This window comes from Erigeron canadensis, chromosome 1 (genome assembly GCF_010389155.1).
Source record: "Erigeron canadensis isolate Cc75 chromosome 1, C_canadensis_v1, whole genome shotgun sequence".
Classification (NCBI taxonomy): Eukaryota; Viridiplantae; Streptophyta; class Magnoliopsida; order Asterales; family Asteraceae; genus Erigeron; species Erigeron canadensis.
In genome coordinates, this window is record NC_057761.1 from 46805643 (window position 1) to 46823671 (window position 18029).

The 18029-nt window shown below is 31.9% G+C and overlaps 1 protein-coding gene across 1 annotated transcript; it reads left to right on the top strand.

Annotated features, from left to right (window-relative positions):
- The first annotated feature begins 2597 nt into the window (after positions 1 to 2597).
- On the top strand, positions 2598 to 11484 carry LOC122581830 (protease 2-like). The gene is made up of 11 exons (XM_043754131.1): positions 2598 to 2950; positions 4055 to 4338; positions 4442 to 4636; positions 5013 to 5359; positions 6117 to 6408; positions 6825 to 6983; positions 8669 to 9034; positions 9826 to 9891; positions 10019 to 10067; positions 10285 to 10408; positions 11152 to 11484. Exons 1-11 carry the CDS (start codon positions 2695 to 2697, stop codon positions 11228 to 11230), a joined length of 2217 nt encoding a protein of 738 aa, XP_043610066.1. The 5' UTR covers positions 2598 to 2694; the 3' UTR covers positions 11231 to 11484.
- The last annotated feature ends 6545 nt before the right edge of the window (positions 11485 to 18029 follow it).

Below are 18029 nucleotides of genomic sequence, written 5' to 3' on the forward strand. Positions count from 1 at the left end.
CCTACTATAGTGATTACACATCCCTTCTAAGAACATTTAACCTAAGATGTTTTGATATCATCAACAACACCATTTGTGTAGCCATAAATCGCGTAAAAATGTATTCACCTTATAGATTAACACTACAACAAATCAAACGTAAATCGATAATGTAGCATGTTATCTATTCATCAAACGTAATAATATGTACAAAGTAAAAAACCAAACATGACAAAAATTTAGTCATATAAAATACACATAAATTTAGTCATATGAAATACACATAAATACAATACGAATAAGTAAAAAAAAACCCAATAAGATAAATAAGAGAAAATCATTATAGTTTTTGCTTTTTATTATATAATAGACTTTGTTTTGTGATTAGAATAACAACCAACTTTAGTTAAAGTTTTGGCAAAAAGGAAAAAAAAAAAAAAAACAACAAAATTGATTGGTCATATATAATCTAATAATATATTAAAATAATTTCTAAAATTTGATATAGTCTTTAAAGTTGTATATTTTAATAAATAATATTATTTTTGTCAAATATGTGTGCCAATTTAGTAGATGCATGGACGTTACTACTTTTTTTTTTTAATATGAGTTTTGATATTATTTTTTTTATCTTGTGTATATAATTATGATTAATATATTATATTATATTTAATAAAATAAAATAGATTATTTTGAGAATAAATAAAGGTTATAAAATAAATATATTATAAAAAAAAATGTATGGAGATGCCACGTATGATAAAATCCTATGTGACAATATTTAAAATTAGGTTTAGATTAAAAGAAGGCTTTAAAAGGCTAGGATTCTTAATGTTTTAATATATATATATATCTTAATAAGTTTTTTTATAAAGTGGACTTTTATGGAAAAATAATTTTATTAATAATATTACTCACACAATTATATATAAAGATAAAAAAGATATTTATATAAAGTATTAAAAAAAAGTTTATTAAAAAATATATATGTTGTGTTAATTAATGAAATAAAGTTAAAAGATGGTTAGATTAGAGAAAAAGATAACAAATGAGGTTTTAATTAATGAGATATTTAATGATTAGGAAGAAAAAAAAGATATTTAATGAGATAATTAGTTAAATTAATGATTACATAGGTGTGTATTTAGTATATTGGGGGTTTCTTTAGACACTTTCTTTTTAAAAGAGGAGAATTTTGAATTAAGTGAACATTAATAAGCGGTTAGTCAGTCCTAAGTTTAAGGTATTAAATAAAAATATGACGAATAGAAATAAAAATATGCACATGATGAAAGGAAAACAAACTACAATTACAGCTACGAATTAAACACCATAGAACCCGTATTTCAATAAAAGTAAATTAGGATTAAGTTGTTTTTTTAAACCTTTTATTCCGCATACTTTTTGTAATTATTTGATTATTCATTAATAAAAAATTTATTGAAAATTAACCGTGTTCTTAATTTTCGTTACTTTTATTCTTTTTAAGTGTTTAATCATCCATTTAACGATATGAACCTACACTTTCTAAGTTGACGATAAAGTTGAGTGTGTTTTGGACTTGCTCATCTAATTACCAATATTTTTAATTATATATTTGATTTTTTACAAAAAGACTCCACTAATTTTTTCTAATTTTCTTCGTTCTTGTTATTAGGTAATCAAAACATAAAAACATTATTACTGTTTCACACCCATCTTGATTCTTGAATCAAATAAGTCAACCCAATAAGATTTTGAGTTGTAAAAGTGGAAATCAAAACAATCTAAGGTTTTTTTTTTTTTTAAAGTCAAATCAAACTGAACCAAGTAACTATTTGGTATTCATTTCTAGAGGGGTTTTGCTTAACCTTATTTAATTTTGTTTTTTTTATAAACTGCGTTTAGTTAAAACTTTTAAACTTTATTTTATGTTTTTTTTTACCTAAGCGATCTAAGCTTAAATAGCTTTTTCAATACTTAAAGAAAGTTTTTGCAAAACCACGATGGGGTGTCTTTATAGCATTTTACTTGATTGTTTTTTTAATTAGTGAATTTGTCTGTTAAAATAATGACTTAAAAAAAAGCCAAAAACAATGTAGTGAATTTCATAAACCCCGGTCTTCTTTTTGACCCATTTATACCCTAGTTTGCGAAACATATGTCATTGCTAAACCCTTATCTATCAATATACAGCGATACAAGAAATGATAGGTTTAAAAAACTACCCAAGTTTGATAAGGTGATTGTTGCTACTACGTTTGTAAACACGATTTCTTTAAGATTTAAACATGTCTGCCATGTTAAATCCGCCTTTGACAAGACCAGTAACAAAAGCAAATTGTTTCTACCATGCTAATTAATGATTTGTTAAATGGGAGTATAAAAAAGTTAAATAAAAGTCAATAAATATAAGGAAATAATTAATCTTTTTAATAAAATAGCATAAAAAATCTTTTAATTATTAGATGATTACATGTAAAAAAATTAATGAAAAAGTTAGGAAAAAAAATTAATGGATACCGGAAGATTTTTTATGTTATTTTATTAGAAGAATTAGTAATTTTTCCATAAATATATGTTTAGTTAATCAAACTTACCCGTTTTTGCTATAATTAAAGGGGAAACAAAACAAACACAAGTGCGAAAATTATCTAAGAAAGAAGACTGTACAGTAAGGCTGGGAAAAGTGAGAAGAAATACTAAAATGTTTATCAATTGTGCAATCGGCCCAAAATGAACCTGGGAATCTCTCCCTTATCTCACACATTATTATTAATAAGAAATAGTAATAGAAGAAATATTATCATCCGCACAACTGTCATGGCTGCTCCTCAGCCTCCGGTGGCTAAGAAAGTGAAACACGAGATGGAAAAGTTCGGAGATGTGAGGGTCGACAATTACTATTGGCTACGCGATGATTCGCGCTCTAATCCCCAAGTTCTCTCGTATCTTCATCAAGAAAATTCTTACACTGATTCCATTATGTCTGGTAATCTTCCTTATCCGGCCCTTTTTTTTTACTTGTGGTGGAAGTGTGACTGCACAACATGGACCTCAAAGGTTACTATCTATCATTCTATCTATCTATATAGGGAAAGTTTCAGGTAACTTATTTACATGAAATTCCTATTAAAAGTAACTTATTTTGTTTTCGTCTATTTAAAGCATCCTATTTTCAAAAAATTCATAATAAAGGGTATATCGTTAGTTTTTGACAGACATAGATCGTTAAGTGTCACGTCACCGATGCTACGTCATCAGTTTTGACACTTGACTTTGAATTAACCCATCTATTTTCGTGTAAATATTTTTATGGAATTAACCCATCTATATATGGAAGAGAAGAATATGTATCTATTATTATTATCAGAAGCAAAGGCTTTGACTTAACGTTGACCCCTCTTTGGTTGGAGATGCTAACCATTTGGAAATTACTCGTATATATAAGTTATAGAGGCATATGTATATGACTATGGTATTGAACAAAAGTTCATGTTTAAAAACCACACAAGGCAATTTGTCAGATGTCAAGTTGAATTATGATAACTACATTACATTATACAACTTATCAAAACTTTACTACGGAACAACAGAGATTTGGTTAAATACTAGGGCAGGAAATTTGTTTCTAGCATAGTAAGGAAATTTGTTATCCCAAATTCGGTACAAGATGGGTAACTAATTACTGAAATCCCGTGTCGATAAGGAGTTTCGGTTCCTAATTTGGGCTTATTTCGGTTTTGGTACTCGTTGGTCGGTACGAAAACCATCCCATTGATAACGACATTTAATATGTTAACAACATATTAAAACGGAACAATGGAGATTTAGTTATAAAAAAAACTAGGGCGGGAAAAGTCAAGAAATGGGTAAATTTGGGACAGATCTGTAATGCTTTAGATAATTCACAATCTACTTGTTATGGTGCTTGAGAAAGAACTAGAAATCAAACAAGTAGGACTATTCATGTAACAATCTTAACTGTATTTGCCTTTTAGTTACTTGTATATCTTTTTCGAAAATCCTCTTTAAGTGTACATTGTTTACCCCCGATCTTTCTAAAGTTCTAAAACAAGAGTGTTTCAAATTTTAGGAACCAAACAGTTGGAAGATCAGATATATGCCGAGTTAAGAGGCCGCATCAAAGAGGATGACATATCTGCACCTCTACGCAAAGGGCCTTATTACTATTACGAGCGGACTTTGGAGGGGAAGGAGTATGTACAGCATTGCCGCCGCCTTGTAGAAAATGGTGCACCCGTGCCATCTGTTGATGATATAATGCCAACAGGACCAGAAGCTTCTCCAGAACATGTGATTTTGGATGAAAATGTCAATGCTAAAGATCACGCATACTATAGCATTGGTGCTTTTAAGGTGAGACTGAATTTTCTTTGTTGATAGCAAGAAATAAGCGGTTCGGACTGGAATCAAACTTATATTTTTTTTCTCACATATTAACCTTTTGCTCCATCTTTAGGTCAGTCCAAATCATAAATTAGTAGCTTATGCTGAAGACACTAAAGGAGATGAGATCTATACCATTTATGTTATGAATGCCGAGACTCGTTTACCAGTGGGTGAGCCATTGGTTGGCGTAACAGACTATTTTGAATGGGTTGGTGATGATGCTTTGCTATACATCTCCATGGATGACATTCTGAGACCATATAAGGTACTAGTTTTTGAGTCAGGTAGACTGAACCTTGATTGGTGTACTATACTTATGTAATTATAATCAACATATGATTTTAACTTAGAAAAATTGTTTGCTTAAGCATTTTTGTGTTTCTTTTATTGTGGTTAGCCTTTTAAAGCTTGCATATGTTATCATGACCTCTACTTATATGAAGATACAAAAGAATGCGAAAAGACGGTAGATGAATATATTAGGCGACTTTACAAATAATTATGAGGAAGCACTTAATTGTGATGAACATAAAGCAACCACAATGCAACGTCAATTTTACGTCCTAGTTTTTCTTTCTTTCTCTTTTAGCTCAAATAAGTATTACATTTTGGTTTCTGACTTCGTACGTCGGTGGTTTCAGGTTTGGTTTCATAAGTTGGGTACAAATCAATCAACTGATGCATGTCTTTATCACGAATTGGATGATACATTTTCTCTAGATCTTGAAGCTTCCGAGAGCAAACGATATTTGTTTGTCGGATCTGAAAGCAAAACTACAAGGTCTATTTTCTATTTGGATATGTCAAAGCCTGAGAAAGGCCTTATGGTTTTGACACCTCGAGCAGAGGGCATTGATACATCCATCAGCCACCGTGGTAATCATTTTTTCATTAAAAGGAGGAGTGAGGAGGCCTTCAATTCAGAACTATTAGCCTGTCCACTGGACGATGTAAATGCAACTACAGTTCTACTTCCTCACAGAGAAAGGTACCAGTGAACTTTCAAGTTTACTACTTATAAAGGGGGAATGATAAATTTCTGCAATCTCAACCATGGCATTAACTTATTTTTTAATTAAGCAGGAAAAAAGTTTGCTAAAAAACGAAAATTAATAATAGGTTGGATGGGTCAAACGAGTTGGAAGTCATCGAAAGTGTATTCTTAATGCACACAACCTACTAAATTTTGCCTTCTCCGTGTAAATTATGCTAATGTTGTATTAATGTTTTTGATCATATGTTACACACAAAATTGACTGTGTAATTCAGTTTTTACTTGATTTTCTAAAATTCATTTGTCACATGACGATATTTTAATCATGTGAGGATAGCTGTCAGTGGTTTTTCAGGCTGCGGTCTAGCTTTATTTAGCATGCATCTGATAATATTTTAATCATGGGGGGGTGGCTGTGTTTACTGGTTAGTGTCTTAGACAGGTTGTCTGGATCAGGGTTGGGGTGGGTTTGTGGCAGTTATATCAACCCATCATCTTTTGTCTTAGGACAACTAGTTCAAATTTCTAAGTTACTTAGTTATCTTAGGTTTTAAAATATATAATACATCATGAAGCATATTACATACCGATGGTTACTTGGTTGACGCTGTCCCTTGGTGATTATCTTACTAGTTTGTCTCTCTATTATTTGTCAAGTTTTGTTTGTCTATTGTCTATGTATATTTTTCCCGGCTCATACTTTTTCTATGTCTTTGTTTATCTTTTCTCTCTCTGATTTGTTTTGTTCCAGTGTAAAAATACAGGACATAAGTCTTTTTAGTGACCACCTTGTTGTTTATGAGCGTGAAGAGGGTCTACCACGGGTAACCGTTTTTTTTCTTCCAGCTGTTGGTGAACCACTTCACACTCTCCAAGGTGGCCGTGCTGTAGATTTTATTGATCCTGTTTATTCAGTAAAGCCGGCAGAGTCACAATTTTTTTCGAGTGTATTGCGGTTTCAATATAGCTCTCTGAGAATCCCCCCTTCTACATACGATTATGATATGCGTACAGGTGTTTCAGTTTTGAAGAAAGTTGAAACAGTAAGTTGCTTGCTAGTTTCTATTAAATTTCCATTTCTTCTTTTTGTTTCTGTTCGATCTTTTAGTTGTTTTTGATTAAAGCTCATATTTGATGTATGAATTAAGCTGCAAGTATAAGCTTGATTGGGAGTATATGATGAAACTAGAAAATCAGTGAATTCATATATAAACTTAAGTTGGCAATTTGTGTATACAATTTATATCTGAATTAAAATTCATATTATGATATGTTCTGACAATGTATCATTAGTCACTCACGCTTAGGCATTTCAATGTTGATATGTTTCAAGTAATAAGGATGCATATTTGTAGAGTAATGCTAAAAAGTCCACGGTTTTGTCCGTTTTAGATGTAAAATCTTATATATTAGGTGTAATGGACTCTTTTTATTATTATTATTATTATTATGAAATTAGGTACTCGGTGGTTATGATGCCGCAAAGTATGTAACCAAAAGAGAGTGGGCAATTGCTCAAGATGGCACTCATGTTCCTATATCAATTGCCTATCAAAAGGATCTGGTCAAGCTTGACGGGTCAGATCCTTTGTTACTTTATGGCTATGGATCATACGAGGTAATACATGTGCCAGGTTTTACTTCTACATAATGTTTTTTGTTTTTTCTGTCACAAGCATATATGGCTATGGCATCTTCTCTTATCAAGTGCAAAATGTTAACCCTACATGTTTCCATATCATTTGGACTTCTTTTTGTGCACCTCGAGAATTAGCGGTGGTGCTAGATTTTGTTAGTACTGTTATGCTGGCTGACATGTTGATACAATGTTATGATTATATGTATCAGTGCGAGATAGTAAATAACAAACCCTTTTTTGTATATGTTATAATTTGTTTCATGTTTATATTCATTTAATGTGTGTAATCCATTGCATCGTAGCACAGTCATGAATAGTCAATTACCTGCTTCCTAAGCAATGCTGCTTTCCACATACATGTTGGCTTTTCTAGCTGTGAATCGTAATCTAGAAGTTATCAAAATGGTTGTAATAAGCTAGAATGATGATTAGTCACTTGTATTGTTTAATCAAAGAAAGAAATCCATGATATAGCACCAGCAAGTCAGCAACTCCACTAGTATGTTCTCAACAGTTCTAGTCAATTACTCTCAATTGCATATGTCATCCAAGACCAGCTAGTATGTACCTTTAGTTGTGCTAATAAATTTGTGTATAACTTTGTAACTTATTGTCTATAGGCATCTCATGCTTGTCATCCAATTGCATGCTTGAACTTTTACCTCCGGTGAATCGGTGATACAATTTCATCTATTCTTGCCTTGGTTTTAAAAAGCGCACCTTAGGCTTGTTTAAGCCGAAGGAGTCCTAAGGCTCAGCTGTTGTCGCTTTTGGTCAAAATCCATGCGCTTTTTGTACAAAAAATCCATGCGCTTTTTGTACAATCAACTGTTTTGCTCATGAATTTTTGCCATAAAAGTTGAATACTAGATTGTTTGTTACATAAAGGTGTTTTTGCTACTTAAAAGGTGTTTTGTATGTATATTTGAAGGTGTTTTAGTATTTTATGTGTTATAACTTGTAAATACTATATAAATAATGTATAAATTTTGTTTCAAAAGTGCGCGCCTCCCGCACGAAATACCCGCCGCTTTTGCTCTTTAATTTGTCCAAACACCACTTTACTTATTCCATCTTATGGCTGCATTTCCATTTGAATCCCCATTTCTTATTATTATAGCTTATATCATAGATACATACATTATATATATATATATTCGTACCTGATGGGACCGGGCAGAGGATCGGGTGGCGGAAGCTCCTGTGGCCGGAGAATCGGCGGGGGGATTTTCCGACCAGGTCAACAGATCTGCAGTTGAAGTGTGAGGTTTTCTGACCGGCGTGTTTTTCTCCATTGTGTGTGTGTGTGTGTTTTCCGAGGATGTTCGATCGACAGTAGTAAAGTGTGAGCCTGAAATGTTTTTTAAAAAAGAAAATAAAAAGAAAGTTTTGATTTTAAATAATAGAATCAAAATGTTTTCTTCTTGGGTCTATGACTTCATTTCTAGTTTTATTTATATTGTTAGCTACTTTCTTTATTGGTCCCTCAATTATACATGTGTTGTCATAACATGATTTCTTTTGTACTGTTTTTGATGTGATTACGTAAGTAGATAGACTTTTTTCAAAAAAAAGGTTTTTTAAATTATCTAGAAAAAACAATTTTTTTTACTCAAATACACTTATACACCTACTCTAACCGATATGTCTCAAGATTCTTGCAGATATGTGTGGATCCTAGTTTCAAAGCATCAAGGTTGTCTTTGTTGGACCGTGGTTTTATATATGCAATTGCCCACATTCGTGGTGGTGGAGAAATGGGGAGAAAGTGGTATGAAAACGGAAAATATCTACAAAAAATGAATACTTTCACAGATTTTATTGACTGTGCAGAGTATCTAATAAAGAGGAAATATTGTACGAAAGAAAAATTGTCCATATATGGAGGAAGTGCAGGAGGGTTGCTTATTGGTGCTGTTCTAAATATGCGACCTGATTTATTTAAGGCAGCTGTAGCTGGAGTACCGTTTGTAGATGTCGTGACTACAATGCTTGATCCAACAATTCCTTTAACAACAGCAGAATGGGAGGTGTTTAATGTTCTTTTTTGCAAATTCTTTACAAATACGTTTATAAGATAATAATATAACTTATGACAAATTAAACATCTTAGTATATAAATTTCCAGAGATGCATGTTTACAAACTTCTGAATACATGCCTAACAATCCTGTTGGCTGACTAGAGGTTAGGAGATTGAGGCTTCTACCTGGAATAAGAGTTTAGTGATACTGAAAAGCAGAAAATCACAAACTTATCAATAAATTGGGATAATACTTCTTCAATTCCCAAGCTTTTAGTTTAAAATTGTTCAAAAGTTTTAACCCTTTTTTTAAATGTTATAACTTTAACTATAGTTGAGTTAATGTTGTAAACCCCTTAATTTTCTTTCGAATGTCATAATTCTTGAATTTTGTTGAGTTAATGCTTTATTTCCTAAATTTTGAGTGGGTTAATGGTTTGACCCATAGAATGAGTTTCAAATTTCAATAGAAAGTTTGAGTGGTTAAAATATTAACTCGAGTAATGTTAAGGAATTTAACTTTTTTTTTCAAAAAGTTAAGGGGATTAAAACATTAACTCAGCTAAAGTTAAGGAATATAACATGAAAAAATAAGTTAAATGACTTTTGAGTAAAAGTTAGAAGATTAAACCATTATTAACACTAAATAGTTAGACCTTAGATCACTAAAAAGAAAAATGCAGGATCTGTGCCATTAGGCCATCATAGTAAAACAAAACCTAAAATAAGCAATTTCTTGTGGTGGTCTTATAGATTTGTTTTAAAGCTGATTTCTTGTGGTTGAAAATTTTTATTGCAGGAGTGGGGTGATCCTCGTAAAGAAGAGTTTTATTTCTACATGAAATCATATTCACCAGTTGACAATGTGAGTGCCAATGTTTCATTTTCATCGTCTATTTATGTGGCATTAATAGTTGAAGGCCATAATGAGAACCATCCAATAAATTATCAACTGTTGGAGCTAATTACCTACGGTTTTTTCTTTTGAACAGGTAAAAGCTCAAAATTACCCGGCCATACTTGTTACTGCTGGATTAAATGGTACGCTTACACATTTCATTTTTCTTGTATTAATGTGATGACGTTTTATGCTTGCTGTTTATGTTGCTAGAATTACTCATTTATGCTGCTATGATCAGAATCCTCTTGGGGCTTACTTTAGGCAGCTTAACAGAAATAATTGCCCATTTGTCAAAAGTCATCAACTGAAATGGGGTTTATCATGTCATTTAACTTTACTTACCGTGTGTTTTTGCAGATCCACGTGTACTTTATTCTGAACCTGCTAAGTTTGTTGCCAAGTTGAGAGAGATGAAAACGGACAAGAATGTGTTGTTGTTTAAATGTGAGATGGGTGCTGGCCATTTCTCCAAGTCGGGAAGGTAATTCTTTCTTTTTTTTTTTTCCTTTTTTGTGTGATCATTATCTAAGCTAATTTTGACTCGTTTGTGGAAAAATATAACTCAAAATGACCTGTTTACTTTTGAATGAGTTGAATTACCAATTTACCACCTCTAACAGTTGCCCACTTTCCCACCTTTGAGGCAACTACCTTTCTTAGCTTATGGAAATTTCCATATTATCCTCATCAATGGAAGTAAACCTTTAAAGATATTCTACTACAAAGCATGAAAGTATATGGTTTCTGTTTTATGTCTTCTTTAGGGTATTTTGATTGTTTTACGTCTATTTCTTGTTTTTTTAATTATCGAGTCCTTTTGAGAACTACTTACAAAGCAATTAAGACTAATTTGAAGGAATGTGAATATTGCTGAATGAACCACTCTTAATATATAGTACTTCGGACAATCCCACGGGCTGGACACATAAGATCACAAGTAAGAAGAAAGTGTAACACCTAAGAAAATGCTACTGGTAATGGTGTGCCTATTAGTTCTAACAACGTGATTGTAACACATGGAAAATGAAGAGAGGAGATTTGTTGGCAAAACTTAAGTATGTAGTTGAAGTGAGCCGGTATCCAATGCACTCATCTTTCCACCAGTTGTTCTATGAATTGTCATAGTGCACGTTTGAACTGCTGCCAGATCTTGTTTAATCTTTATAACTTGATTCTCTCTGCCAATTTCTTATGTTATTTATGCTTTCTTTGTATTAACCTCAGGTTTGAGAAGCTCCAAGAAGATGCCTTTATCTATACATTCATTCTAAAGATTATGAACATGGTCTCTGCGCTTGATTAAAGTCATGTTGCATTAAGGCTGAAAATCATAAGAGGGGAGCGGCGTTTATCATAAGTCCAAAATTTCGGATCTCTACATTCATTTTTCTATTATTGAAACAAAAAATATGTAACTTGTTACCGAGAATGTATTAGGAGGATTATTAGGTTATTTAGTTAGAAGGATTTATAATTTTCCAAATATTAAATTTTTAGTTTGTTATTTCTCTAAAGTATAACATGACTAGTTTATAATGATACTGAAGTTAGCATCAACTTTTCCTTTTTGGTGACCAAATGTCACAAATTCTCTCCCATTCAAATCGGACTTGTGATATTTTGCTATATATGTTCTATGTCGTAAGATTATTTGGTTACAACGCCCACAATCCTTTGATAGTTTGATAGATCGACTTTAAAGTGCGTGTCTCGAAGACTTATTGCATCTTCTACTACTTAATTTGTTCCCTCGCTAAAGTAACTAACTCATGAATTGGACTCACATATCATTATCCTTATATTTCTTTTACTTTGCTAGACGTTTATTCTTAGTAACATGATAGGGTGACTCCATACTCTTGTAAGTCAACGGAGATCCATACCCAAAAAAAAAGAAACTAAAAGAGAGTGATAATAGCATATTTCATCAGATAATTAGTCAAACACATTCGATATGATTTCAGTTTTTAACTAGTCACACATACCATTTTTTCTTTATTTATACATAAAAACAAGGAAGTTGCCAGAAATTTTATTAATACTTCAAGTCTTAAATTGCAACCACGCTAAAACTAACGAGGTTCATGAGCCGCACCTGAAATAATCCCAATTCACTAATGTGAAAGGAAGATTAGTAATATACTAATATGTGTGTTTTAATTCATGAATAATATATATGCGCCATCATTTTTCATAAACTTTAGCAATTCAGTAACTGCTTTTAGTTTCACCATTGTATGTTAAAAAAATAATAATTAGGGATTTAGTGATGAATATATGAAGGCTTTCTGCTTCAAAATTCATCTTTTCACTCGCAAGGATTATGGATAATATTTCATTTCCTTTTGCTTAATTAGGCTAAGTAACCAACTTGGTATTCAGTTGAATCAGTTCGCACTTTTTTGATATTGAATATATGGTTATTACATGTTTCTTAACTAGCTTGTACAAGCTAATCTTGGTTGATGGCTATGTTACAATATCTCATACAATTGGGCTTTACAAGTTACCACCGTGTTCCTATAATCCGAGGGATGTCTCTACAATCCTAGACGGCGATAAGCTGACGCTCAAGTTCCCGAAATCTCAATGTGAGGTGAAGAGAAGATGCAAGGTTGTTTCCAAATCTCCACGGAGGTGATACCTTGTTCGTTCCCGACAACTCCTTCAAGATGGAGGTGATATACCTTTTAAACAATGAAAACATGGTCGGAAAAAATTTATATCATCACTTTGTGGGTTGTAAACCAAACCCGGCCAAATGATGATTGTAATCGTCTTTAAAAAAAAACTCAATAAAGATAATACTTGTAGACGTGTAGGTGGTTGTTTTATGTGAAAGAAAATGTGAAAAATATGATTGTAGACAATGTTTTAAATACCGGTATTTTAGTCGTACGGTCAGGTACCCGGTATCGGTATTACCGGTATACCGACCGGTACGTACCGGCACAGTAATTTAATGTTTGTATTTTTATTTTTATAAACATCCTACAAAACTTGTTACAATTTAACGAAAATAGTCAAAATACAAGTACAATCCACTCAAAAATAATATCAAATAGGTATTTCATAACAAAATATAAGTTTTAAAGTTTACAAATAACAAAACATAACATTAAAGTATCAAAAAAAAAAAAATTTTAAAACTTCAAAAAAAAAAAATAATCAAACCATCGGTATTACCATCCCGGTAATACCGGAAAATATCGGAAATACCGGCCGGTATTGAATAGTGAAAATATCGGACAACATACCGGCCGGTATCCGGTATTGAATAGTTTTACCGGGGTACCACCCGGTATCCGGTATTCCGGATAATACCGACCGGTACGTACCGATATTTAAAACACTGATCGTAGACATTGGAGTTCAAGTTTAGTGTATGTGTATAAAGATGGAAGTAAGGTGTGATGTTTTTGACTTTTTGTGGTAATTCAAAGCATGATCATGTCGAAATTTGTTTGATGCTAGAGTTTCTATAATGAAAAACCTCTTCAAAGCCTTTTTTATTTTATCACCTCAACAATCTATTATATTTAACTTATGAAAGAGCTATATATTCGAATGAAAAGGTTTTTACAAAAAAAAAAAATTTCTCTTAAATCAAAATAAGTTTTTGTTCAATGAGTTAAACATCTTTAACCTTTACTTTTGAACAAGTCATTATTCCTAATAATAAAAAGCTATTAAAAGACTTTAATATCCACAAAAATTTTGTTCACCTTCCATTAGATGTAGATATAGTGAAATGAAAATGAAAAAAAAAAAAAGGAGAAGAGTAAGTGAGAGCAAGTATGTCAGATTGTGTGTGTAAGTGAATATAATGATGGTCTCGCATTAAAATCTTTTTCTTTCTTTAGAGATCGGTTTGTAACTTTGCAAGGGAAAAGAGTTTTTTTTCTTCAATTTTATTATATGGGAAGATAGATATATTAAACTCATATCCATATATATATATATATTCTATACTATTTATATAAACAAACTACCCTCTTCAAAATTTAACACTCTACCTTTAAAATCTCCAATTTACCTTTTTAATCTATATTACCATAAAACACTTTATTCCTGGAATTCCAAAAATACCCTTAAAAAAAACCTTACGCGTGTCCCTTCCTTTCCCTTAAGTTGCTCACATAGTATACCAAAAAAGCACACATGTGTTACCGAATTTAATAATCAATCAACATAAAAAATGCTCACTCTAAAATAATAACGGGGGTAAGAAATACTTGAGTTAAATCATACATTCATGTAATAACACGGTACTGCTACTTAACCAACATTTTTTTCCTATGTCCTGCTGCATCGCACGGGTGAAGGCTAGTATACAATAAATTCAATTTGGCAAAAGTCTAATAGGTATTAGATTGGTTCAATGTTTATATATACAATAAATTTAATTTGGTAAAAGTCTAATCACAATTTCGGTTCCTTTTTCAAAATATTGATGAGTTAAGGTATTTTTTTTAAATAACAACTCTATATCTAACATCTAAATCTTAATTACTCTAAAATAATCTTATTACACATATGCACGGATGCACCTATGCCGAAAATAAAAAGCTACACATCACCCTAAGATCGATAATAAAGCCCGATGTGTGTTGGGCTTATTCGTTAACTAGCGACACTTTACTTATAAAGCTTGAAATTTTCTTATACCAAATCCTTAGTGTATTTGGTTTCTTTTTAACGATCCAACTAATAATTGTTCCTGGCTCCGATCTTGTCTTCAATTAATAAAAACATAAATACTTTATCTATTTTTACCCGATTCAATAGAAACCAGATAAGTTAAATCAATATAAATTTGAAGGTAAAAACAAACCGATCCAAAACTTTCTCAAATGCAAACCAAAAAAAATAATTTGGTTCATCTCCCGAGAATGTTTGGCCTAGTTTTTCTATTTTGCTTAGCTTATTGTGTTTAGTTAGAGCTATTATAGAAATTTAAAAAAAAATGCTCATTATCGTCTTCCACGGGTTTTGAACCACAATACTACAACGGTGTATGAGAAAAGTTAAAATGTAGACAGACTTTACCTCTACCCAAGTAGTTAGAGGGGCTGCTTCCAATCTGTACCCGGATGAAGCTGTGCATGATCGTACCCGGATACAGATGAACATTAAGTAAGAACTTTGACATGACTTTAAAAGAGACAAACACAAAAAATACTAAAACAAGGAGATCCCAACGCAACGGAAAAAGATTGACCTCTCATGGACAAAAACGAACACCCATTGTACCATGCTACAAATACAAAGGGACCTAAACGTCTTTCGAATTTGTCGAACACCTAAATGAATTTTGAATACATTCCTCGCTTGTTTAGAGCGTTATGTAAAAAAACATTTTCTTTTTGGTTACCTAAACAACTTCTACTTAATTGCTTCTTCAAAGCTTAAATAACATATTTTAAATAGTTATGATGGACCAAACACCGTCATTCTAAGTATTTGAGGTAAAGTGTCCAATGACTTTAATAATATGGAAGTTACAGTTCAAGTCCGAAATGTGGGAAAAAAATAATTGGTGTTTCATGTTGAGTGTCATCAAATGATGGGTGGAGTTGATCGGGTGGGTTATTGGCCCGTTAGTATCCAATTTGATGGTAAAAAAAATTAAAAATAAAAACAACATGATGGGGTGTTCTCTTAGATTTTTTTTTTTTTAGGTAATGATTTAATCCAAATACTTTTTACATTAAAAGTTTAACAAATAAAAAGCAACAATTCAATAATATAGCCGGTTGGATAAAAATAAAAATAAAATAAATCCTTATCTTTTTAATATGTATCAATACAAAAATCAACGGAGTTGGAGGTTTAAGTCTACTTAAAATTGATTATCCATAGTGTGTTAATGTTAGGTTTGGCAAATAGCTACCTACTTATTTGTGTTCGTAGCTCGATCGGAGGTGTGGTATGGTGGAAAAAGAATATCCACTTAGTAGTAGTTGTTTGGGAAGGTAGAGATAAGTGCATGTTATTTTTCATTTCGTTCTGACAGTACATACTCTCTCATATTACAATCAGTCTTTGCTCTAAAGTCTTTCCACTAAAGTCTTTCCTTCTACTAGCCTTAAGCAACTTAACACATGTATACATGATTGAACTTAGACGTCCTTTATGTAACCACAAGGTTTGTTATCCCATTCCCTTTCCCTTTTCCTTTTAGAGGAAAATCCTCACCTTTTGATGTGTAAAATTTAGTCTTAAATCTATAAACAAGAAAATTCGAATAGTTAGACTTCTACACACATGCAATGTACCTTATCGTGCATAGTAAAGCTATCGGTAAGTACATGGTCGTACACAAGGAGTGTTGTCTAGGAACTAAGCGAGTTCAATGTAATTCAAAAAGAATGGTTTAATGACCCACGTCGGTTTTGATTAAACCAAAAACTAAATTAAACCAAAAATCGCTTGAAAAGATTGTTGTGAACAATTAAATTAAAAGACCATCTACTTCGACTCCACGACACATTAACTCCGGTTGCATTTAAATTAAGACCCAATCCAAATACATTGACAAAGTAACCTAGAGCTGAACAAAAAACTCACTTGGTGGCCAACAAGCTTATAACTCTATTTAATTCCATTAACTAACTAGTTCAATCATAAAAAAACTGACACCACCAACGTTTCATATAATTTACCTAGTTAATCAATTTGTTTTAGTTATGTATTAACAATTATGCCTTGATGAAATAACTAACGTGACACCATCAACTATTAATCCCAATTAACAAATTGTTTCCTATAATTACTATGCCATATATTATCACTCCATGAACTAGTCTCAATTACTCATAGACAAATAATTGAAATCATACTTGTATACTCTCGACACCATCAACAAAGCATACAAATATCACCAACAAGCGTAATAACAATAAACAAGAAAACAATTCATTAAGATCTCGACACAACGTTAATGAAAATCAACTCGGAATAAAGTTATGCAACTATCATCAATTATATCACTTCATCTCTGCAAATGATAAACAAGCAAGCTACTTATGATAAGACAAATAAAACTAACAATAATTAAATAGATAGACACCATAATAATAATAATTGCATAGTAATATCGTCTGACAATTAAAAGAATCGAACGGATGATTTGACTATGGAGTTACTGCTGCTGCTTGATGAAATATAAAAGAGAAAAGAAAATGAAAAAAAACAACAACCTTGCGGCTGCACTCCACGAAGAATAACCGACCTCCCTAAACCTAATTAATTACTCCTATGATGGATAGATAGATATTTGCTTTGTACCGTCTCTCTTTCTCGACTTTCATTAATTTGGGCTTGATGTTACATGTAACAAAAGAAAGAGGCTAAAAGTCTTTTTGGGCTGGACTCCCCCGTGCAGAACAACAACATATTTTGTAGTATTTTGTTGTTAGCCACTTTTAAGCAAGCAAAAGATTAAAGCTCAACTTTATTGGCCCAAACTCGTTTTCAATATAACTACACATATACTATATTACTCGTGGTTGGAGCTCATGCCTCTAGAAACAGAGGTCATGGGTTCGATCCTCATACTCAGCAAGGCTGGAAGTCCTTTTCTACCTATGGTAGAACCTGGAAACAATCTCTCTACCTTTGGTAGGGGTAAGGCTAATGACATATCAAACCCCCCCCCCCAGTACACCGTCAAAGACGGTATTGGGACCCAAAACCTGTGGAAGACGGCATTGAGAGTTACTTTATATACTGCATTACTCGTCTTTTTTTTTTCTCCAATTTTCATTTTCTTTATAATTAATCATTAGTTAACTTAGTTATTGTCACATTTCATCTCATATACTTATAATTCAATAAAAACATATATTAAATATAAAGGATAATAAAAATAAACATAAACTCTCTATAAGAGATGATATCGCATAAAATGAATATATATATATATATATATATATATATATAAAATAAACGATATCACCTTCGTTCTTCCAAAATGTTTCACCATGCTTTATGTCTAATGATAATAACAATAATTATAGTATTAAGAATAAGAATAATGGTTTCTTAAACCTATGTTTAAAATGTTAAGTAAAAGCTACCCCCTCCGTCTCACTAGAAGT

Bases quoted from the DNA above. Each gene is read 5' to 3' on its own strand.
- LOC122581830 (XM_043754131.1), top strand. From the start codon at position 2,695: ATGAACCTGGGAATCTCTCCCTTATCTCACACATTATTATTAATAAGA. The intron at 2,951-4,054 runs GTAATCTTCCTT...TTCAAATTTTAG, and splicing joins CACTGATTCCATTATGTCTG to GAACCAAACAGTTGGAAGAT. The intron at 6,984-8,668 runs GTAATACATGTG...AGATTCTTGCAG, and splicing joins ATGGCTATGGATCATACGAG to ATATGTGTGGATCCTAGTTT.